Below are 8,436 nucleotides of genomic sequence, written 5' to 3' on the forward strand. Positions count from 1 at the left end.
AAAAAAAAAAAAAAAAAAAAGTACAGATCTGAAGCTGGTGGCACATGCTATAATCCCAGCACTCGGGGGGCTGAGGCAGGAGGATCACTATGAGTTGGAGGCCAGCCTGGGATACATAAGTTCAAGGCCAGGCCAGACTACACAGTGAGACCCTGTTTCAAAAACAAACCAGGGCAGGGGATTTAGCTCAGCAGTTCGGTGGCCTGCCTCGCAAGAGCAAGGACCCGAGTTCGATCCCCGGTACCAAAAGAAAAAAACAAAAACAAAAACAAAAAAACCAAACAAGACACTACAGATCTGGGTGTTGTGGTGCACATCTGTAATTCCAGCACTCGGGAGGCTGAGGCAGGAGAATAGCCTCTTGGAGTGACATAGTCAGTTTAAGATGGCCTGAGCTACATAGCAAGACTGTTTTTTTAATTATTATTATTTTTAAATACAGATCTGGAAAAAAAATACAGATGTGTAGAGAAAGTGGTCATCAGTCCCCCAAACTGGGTGGAGAGGGACTCATGAACAGGTGTTTGGCAGGGCTGGGGGCAGGCACAGGCCTGTGAAGGTGAAGGAGGGATGGGTTAAGGGGTGTCCACATCCCTCACCTCCTGGGCCCCACATTTCCACTACTTTGCCCTCACCCCTAAGGCCAGCAAGCATTCATTCATCACAGAGGAAATTCTTGCCCTGCAGGGGCCCATCACCAGCATCGGCCCCTCCCCACAGGGACCTTGGCGTCCCAGGTCCCCCACCTCCAGAGTCACGGGCACCAGGGCCACCGAGGCGAAGACCGAGGCCATTCTGGCGTCCCCAGGAGAGACCCCAAGTGCCTGTGGGCCACCCTCCCCTCACCTGGGAGCGGGTTACCCCCAGCCGTACCTCTCCAAACTGGCTCTGCTGGGCCCCTAAGGCCTGCATCAGGGGGGTCAGGTACTCCTGGGGCATGGTGAGCAGGGAGGTGCCGGTGTCCACAATGCCCTGGCAGCCTTGGGAGCACCAGCCATAAGCCTGGTTACCAACGTGCAAGCTGGACAGAGAGAAGATGCCGCATCAGGCCCCACCTGTCAGGCCGAGGGCAGAGCCAGGCCCACCCAGTCCTTCCATTCAGCCCTGCCTCCCACTGTTCCAGAGGATACTGAGGCCACCTAAATGGCCACAAAAGTTAGTTCTCAAAAGTTTCATGAGCCGGGTGTGGAGGCAAATACTGTCATTCCAGCACTTGGGAGGCTGAGGCAGGAGGATCACCTCAAGTTTGAGGTCAGCCTGGGCTACATAGTGCATTCAAGACCAGCCTGAACTATCACAGAGCCCTTGTCGCCAAACACCAAACAAACAACCAGAAAACAAAAATAAGCTTCAAGGAACGCTCTAGCAGGACTGAAAGCCAGGGCCACCTATTCAGTATGAGACTTTTGAACAAATCAGCCCCCCACTTCAGCTTCTCACTGGTAGGGCCGGGTGCCCTGTCCACCCCACATCGCCCCCTGGGAGGCCAGGCTGCCATGCCCTCCGTGCCCCGCCCCCAGCACTGCCCTCCCGATGCCCCGTCCAGGGCCGCCACAGTCTCACTCTTCAATGCCGATCTGCCAGTAGAGCGCCTGGGTGACGGGCGTCCAGGAGATCTGCCCCTTGTACAGGCTTTCGTCCAGGCCGCCCAGGATGAGCATGCCCCCATCCGAAGAGCCCTGCTGGCTGCGGGGACAGAGAGGGCAGTCAGGGAGACGCGGGGACGGTCCTGGGGCTCCTTCCCAGAGGGTGGACTGTGTCCCCCTCAGACTAGGGCTCTCAGAATCCCCACTGAGCGCGGGGCCCGCCTGTGTTCACCGGTGCGGGTGACAGCTGGTGAAGGGTCAGTCCCGGCCGGACCTGGAGACTCCAGGACGGCTGGGAAGACAGATCAAAGGAGATGAAGCCACAGATTACCACACAGAGAGGCACAGGCAGGGCTCAGGCGGGAGCCAGAGCAGCTCGGCTCAAAGTTCAGAGGAAGTGGGAGATGCTGCCCATTGTGGAGCGGGCGGGGACAGCGTGGGGTTTGGGTGGGGCCGGCTCAGAGACCCGGGCTGGGCTCCCGTCTGCCGGCTGGGAGGCTTGGGGCACCCTGGCGCCTCACTTGTCCAGGGCCTGGGACTAGGGACACAGGGGAGCCACTCACCTGCCCAGGTAGACGCTGAAGAGGGGTTGGGAGAGGGCGCCCTCCCGCATCAGGCCCTGCAGAGCAGTGGTGGCGCCCCCGATGGACAGGCCGGGGTAGGCCAGGCCCATGATGCCATCGAACTGGGCAAAGAGAAAGGTGCTGCCTGGCTCTTGCTCACTGAGGCCAAACTCCTGCTTGGTCACCTGGATTTCTTGGATCTGGTGGTGGGAGCACATGACGGAGAAGGTGACAAGTCTGACTGCACCCACCTTTCCCAGCCTATCTGCGAGAGCCCCTTCCAGGGCTGTTCATCCTCCTCACTGCAGCTTCTCCTGTTTGTGGTTTTGGTTTTTTGAGAAAGGGTCTCGCTATGTAGTTCAGGCTGTCCTCGAACTCACAGCAATCCTCCTGCCTCAGCCTCCTGAGTGCTGGCATTACAAGTATGTGCTACCATGCCCAACAGCCACGCCCTTTTGTGACAGGTCTTACAGGGTCCCCTCTTCCAAGTGGCCTTCCCTGACTGGCCCAGTCCCACACCTCAATCTCCTTTCCCTCTGGATTCCCCAGACTCAAGCTCTTGAAGGAAAAGGACCACACCTTCTGCTTCCTTACGGTGTCCCCCGGGCCAGGCACAGGGTGGCCCTCAGAGTGTGAGAGCAGTGGCTGGATGTGGGCCTGTCACGCTGACTTCCTGTCCATGGCGTTCTAGGGGCTCCCCGGGGTCCCCATCCCACACACACCCCTTTTGCACTCACGGTCATGGTGTCATAGCCGAAGATGCCGGTGAGGCTGCCGCTGCCGTACTCCAGAGCAAAAGACTGCCCGGCGGAAGTGTAGGTGGAGGACACGTTGGGGTTGAAGCGGGGGTGAGTGACTGCGGACGGCAGGGCGTGGAGCTCATGTTCGGGCGCTCAGGCCTGCGTGTGTCCCTTCCCTCTCCCAGCACCCGCTCCCCGGCCACCAAGTCGGGGGCCGCTGGGGCTCCCACGTGGGATCAGGGACCGGGCCAGCTGACAGAGCATGGGACGCCTGGGCTGTGGCCTCCCTGTGGGACGGTTGGCCTGGTCTCCATCCCTGGGTCCCTAGCCCCAGCCGACTCCTGAGCTTCTGCGGACGCCATGAAGGGGTAAATGGCCTTGGGGTGTTCACCTTACCCCCACCCTGCGCCCTCCAAGGGGCTGGGTCCCCGCGAGGCATAGGCTGTGCTGGAGATACCAGAACCCAGACCCAAGGCCCACATGGGTCAGTGTCGGCACAAGTCCCACAGATCCCCAGGAGTGGGTCCCCCGGCGCCCCTCAGGGCACTCACTGCAGGCCAGGCTCTTGCAGTACACAGACGGCACCCACAGGTTGGAGGAGCCGGTGTCGAACAGGACCTGGAAGTTCTGGGGTGGTGTCCCGAGGCTGATCTCGCCAAAGTAGGACGCCTGGGGGACGTGGGGTGGTGGTCAGCTCCCCAGCGGAGGGACAGGGACCAGCCAGCAGCCCACACAGAACCTGGGCCAGCCCAAGTCTCCCTCCATGCCACCGTCCCAGAGGCGGCCACTGGGGTCCCTGCGGGTTTGGCCTCTAGAGCAGCAGGGACGCCCCACAAGCCTGAGGGAGGGAAGACAGGAACAGGGGCTCCCCGGGAGGGTGAGGACTCACGTCCATGTAGGACATGGGCTCGAACAGCACGCTGAAGTCACCAAAGTGGTTGGTGACCTTCCGGGTGCGCTCCCGCTTGTGGGTTTTCAGGAAGTCGTCCAGCAAGCCCTTTTCCCTCATGGTCTCCCGGATGGACTTGAACTTCTTCAGGGGGATCCTGTGTTGGCCGAGCGAGCGAGCTCAGGGCGGTGCCCCTCCCGTTTCTCTGCTCCTTCTCCAGCTATGGCTGCCACTCCTCCCCGCCACCCTGTCCCCTGGCCCCTGTCATTGGGTGTCCCATCTGCTGTTCTCCATCTGCTTCTTTCTTTTTCCCCCTCTCCTGCTTGCCAAGCTCTTCTTAGCGCTTGCTCCAAGATTTAGAAAGTTATGTTCTCCTCCCGTACCTGCCTCGCCCCATCTCAAGCATCCCCCTATTCTCAAATATCCCGTAATTTCTGCGCAGGATTGTGGACATTCTGCTTTTCAGAATAAAACTTTTGGAGCCAGGGATTTAGCTCAGGGGTTCTACCACATATCCCAAGTTTGATCCCAGGTCCAAAAAAAAAAAAAACAAAAAACAAAAACAAAACAAAAACGGAATAAATACTTTTTCTTTTGAGACAGAATCTTGCTATCTTGCCTAAGCTGACTTCAAACTCATGGCAATCCTCCTGCTTCAGCCTCCCGAGGACTGGGATTACAGGAATGCGCTGCCACATCCAGCTCAAGAGAAATGCATTTTTTAAAAAAAATAGTTCTCAAAGATGGTAAAGCTCACCCCAAAGACTGTCCCTTGCCCCGGTGGCCCTCTGGCACTGGTACTGGCTAACGTAACCCAGATGTCCCCTGGAGTAACGGGGTCAGCCTCATTCTATCCCTACTGCTAACCACATGGCCTGGGGCCATCACTGTGCCCCTCAGGATGCCGGGTCTGCTGGCGAGTTGTCCTGGGAGCATCAGAGCTGGCAGCCCTGAGTCACGGTTTTGGCCGTGTCCCCCAGGCTCAGTCACTCTGGCTGTCACCCTCCCAGCCATGTGGTGCCAGCACCCATGAGCCTCTGTGCGTCCACCCGGCCCAGCTCCAGGACCCGCAGTTCCTGCTGCTGCTTTCCCTCCTTTCTCCACCTCAACCCCAGTCCTCCCACATTTTCCAAAGCTTTTCTGCTAAACCCTGCCCGAAAGCCGTGAAGACTTCGAGCTGCTTGTTGCCTGCCACTTTACCGAGTTTGCCTCTCAGGGCACATTTCTGCCAGGAGCTGGTGGTTCAGTGAAGAAATCGCCACCTTCCCCGAGGGTCCCTGGGTCCCGGGAGCCTCCACAGGTGCTGAAATCTGGATGCTCAAGGCGGCAGTTGTGCCCAGGTGTGTCTTATACCCTCCCACACCACCCCAATGACTGAGCCAGCTCCATATTAAACACCTGCTACAGTCTCAGCTCAAAGTCATACTCGTGATGCTGCGTAGTTTAGGGAACGATGACCCAAAAGTGTGTATATGTTCCATTACAGATGCGAGTTTTGTTTTTTTGGGGGGTGCGGGTTTGAGACAGGGTCTCACTATGTAGTTGAGAATGACCTGGAACTCACTATGTAGCCCAAGATGTTCTTGAACTCACAGCGATTCTCCTGCCTCAGCCTCCCAAGTGCTGGGATTACAGGCGTGCGCCACCACACCTGGCTGCAAGTTTTGTTTTTAAAGAGTGCGATCTGAGGTTGACTGTGTGGCTGGAGGCAGAACCCACAGATACCGGTAAAAGGCCACAGTGGAGCCGCAGGCAAGTGGCCAGTTATCCGTCTCAGCTCAGGGTATAGAGATTATATTGGCTTAGATTTCTGCTCACATAATGTGAGCATCTGCCAGTCCTTTTGGGGCCTCTAGGAAATTTTTGGTCCTGTGGGGTGGCACACACCTGTCGCCAGGAGGCTGAGGCAGGAAGATCACAAGTTTGAGCCCAACCTAGGCCACTTAGCAACTTAGGAAGACCCCACCTCAAAACAAAAAAATTGAAAGGCCTGGGGATGTAGTTCAGTGTGAAGGCCCTGGGTTCCCCCCACCACCACCACACACAAAAGGAGGGGGGCAAAAAGGAACTTTTGAGAAAGGATTATTTTGCTCCTTATCCAGAAAGGGCTAAGAAGAATCCTAGCCACCACTCAGGGGTGGCTTGGGCAGTCATCGCCACTGCTCCCCCTGTTTCAGGCCCCTCCTTTCCTCAGCTGGGGGGAGCATTGTGTTTAGCCCTCCACTAGCAGTTTCCGGACGGCAGGGAGGGCTGTGTCGCTCCCACCTGTGGGTCCTGCCCAAGCCCAGCCTGGGAGCCCTCTCTCCCCATAGAGAAACTCTGGCGCAGAGGTGGAGAGGGGCCCAAGCCCTGGCCCACTGCCCTAAGGGCTGCGGCTCCCACCCCTGCTCCTGCGCCAGCCCAGGCCCCAGACTCACTTGAGCTTTGTCGCCTCCAAGAGCGGCAGGCAAAGCAAGGCCACCACCATCCACTTCATGACGCTGGTTCCCAGCTGGCTGCAGAGGAGAAGCCACTGAGTTCCACAGAAACTGCGGAGTGCAGACCTGGGTGCTCCCGAGTCCTTTATATCCCAGGCTCAGCCTGGACCCCGCCCCTTTGCCCTGGGAAAGCGTGACCGCACACCTGGGGGTCTGCAGGGCGCAGGTATCAGTGATTTCTGTGTGTCTTTCCCTCTGGAGTGTGGCCACGATAGACTTTTCATCTTATTGACTTTTCAGTTCAAGCAACGGAGGCCAGGAGGTACAGTGATAAGAGGGAACAAAGTGGCCGTGCAGTGGAGAAGGAAAGATTGCTTCTTGTCCAGGAACTCTGCGCCCATCACGCGGAGCCATGGTGTGGGCATTTTGGGGAGAGGGCCAGAGATGGGGAGAGCCAGAGAGAAGGGTGTCAGATCATCTGACATCTGGGACAGATGATGCTCAGTCCTGGGCACTGGCCCACGAGCTGGGGACACTGGGCAGCATCCCTGACCTCAGCCCACCAGCAGGCCAGGAGCAATCCCCAAGGCGTAACACCCAAAAAGTTTCCAGGTGTTGTTACCTGTTGTCCCCCGAGAGGGACAACGGCTGGTCTACCGGTGACCCCCTCAAGGGTCTGATGCAAGTCCTGGCCACCAGCACCCTGAGTCCTTGGGAGACAGAGCCTGGCGTGCCTGGGGGGTTGGTTACAGTCATGGTGTCAGTGAAGGCAGTGTTGGTGGTGCTGGCGATGGCACTAGGGGTCCAGCTGGTAAGGGACGGGGGGAGCAGTGGCTGAAGTCACAGTTATTGGGGCTGCTTTAGAGATGTTTAAGATCAAACAGGGTCTTTGGAGTGGTCCTCGTCCCAACCAGGGCCCAGGCCGTACGCAGGACACACGCGCTCACACACGCGCGCGTGCACACACACACACACCCCTGTACCCACCCTGCTTCCCAGCCACAGCTTCTCGTGCCTAGGTGACCTGGAGCTGGGGCCACCACCCTGGCCCAGCAATGCTCTCCATTTTGGGGTAGTGGAAAAAGTGCCCCGCTGGCTCTCACTGTGCCATCTCGTGCCTGTACCGAGGGCTCCAAACAGATTTATCATTTCCTTGGGCCCCAGGCAGGCAGCCAGGACCAGACCTGCCAGCCACCACCCTCCTCTGGCCAGTGGGGGATTTTCCACTCTGACTACTGCTGCCCCTGACCAGCCGGAGCCTCCCAGGCCCTTGGACGGGAGGTCCCTGCCTATCAGGTCTCTGCCGTCCCTAGAAACACACTAAACTCTGGACAGTGGGGGTGCAAGGTAAGACAGAGGATGTCCTCCCTGGAGTGGGGGACCCCGATTTGGAACAGCAAGAAAAAAAATTACAGAATCCTTGGGCCAGCTGTCTCTGGACCCCAGTCACACCACATCCTGCCCTGCCCCAGGAATCTGCAGCCCCTGCCCGCCTAAGCTGGCCTTCTGACAGTGCAGGTGTCTCCTCAGGAACCCCAGATGTACTAAGTCCTTTGCCACCGTCCCTGCCACTTCCACCCCTCATATCTAGAACACCTACTTTCCTACTTGCCAGGAGTCTGCACAGCCTGGAGGCACCTGAACCTTCTGGTTCTCATCCACATCCGTCTTCTACCCTGACATGAGACACCCTGATGTCCCGCCCACGGCACTGGCCTAGCCCATCCTGTTGTTTCCTGGCGGGTATGTGCTTCCTCTTGTGGACGGGAAGCCTTCAGAGGACAGAGACCAAGGTTCTGTACCCTTAGGCCTGGCCCGGGGCTCCAGAAATCATGAACAGTTGATGGAGTCCATGGATGGTTCTTAAAGGCACTGTGGCTATATCCCCACCCCATTATCCCTGTGCTCAGATTCTGCCCTGTACTCCAAGGGATGTCCCGGGAGAACCCTGCCAGAAGGGACCTCAGGTCCTCTCTTTAGCTTCTAGTCTCATCCTCTCTGAGCGGCCCCCACCCAGAAACTCAAAGGCTCCTGTGGCTAAGTGGATAAATCCAGCATCTAGGACACGCTCAGGCAGGTCCCTTCAACATTTCCAAGCTCACCTCCACTGCTAACCTGTACAGGTGCCTTGCTTTGTCCCAAGGGGGCACAGGGTCCTCTAATGTCTATGCCTTTGTCCGTGCCACACCCACCATTTGAAAGACCTTCCCAAGCACACCCACCCCAAAATCACCTCATTGC

The 8,436-nt window shown here is 57.9% G+C and overlaps 1 protein-coding gene across 1 annotated transcript in view; it reads right to left on the minus strand.

Moving 5' to 3' along the window:
• Pgc (progastricsin) overlaps positions 1 to 7,858 on the minus strand; it is a 9,503-nt gene extending 1,645 nt beyond the window's left edge. Inside the window, exons 1-8 of the mRNA XM_010617599.1 lie at positions 7,796 to 7,858; positions 6,196 to 6,273; positions 3,779 to 3,935; positions 3,441 to 3,558; positions 2,887 to 3,005; positions 2,150 to 2,349; positions 1,564 to 1,686; positions 874 to 1,021 (exon numbers count right to left, since the gene is read on the minus strand). Of these exons, the coding sequence (XP_010615901.1) occupies positions 874 to 1,021; positions 1,564 to 1,686; positions 2,150 to 2,349; positions 2,887 to 3,005; positions 3,441 to 3,558; positions 3,779 to 3,935; positions 6,196 to 6,254 (924 nt within the window). The 5' untranslated portion in view covers positions 6,255 to 6,273; positions 7,796 to 7,858. The remainder of the gene's footprint in view (positions 1 to 873; positions 1,022 to 1,563; positions 1,687 to 2,149; positions 2,350 to 2,886; positions 3,006 to 3,440; positions 3,559 to 3,778; positions 3,936 to 6,195; positions 6,274 to 7,795) is intronic.
• Positions 7,859 to 8,436: the final 578 nt, after the last annotated feature.

Source organism: Fukomys damarensis, unplaced genomic scaffold (genome assembly GCF_012274545.1).
Source record: "Fukomys damarensis isolate Sample0158 unplaced genomic scaffold, DMR_v1.0_HiC HiC_scaffold_20, whole genome shotgun sequence".
NCBI lineage: Eukaryota > Metazoa > Chordata > Mammalia > Rodentia > Bathyergidae > Fukomys > Fukomys damarensis.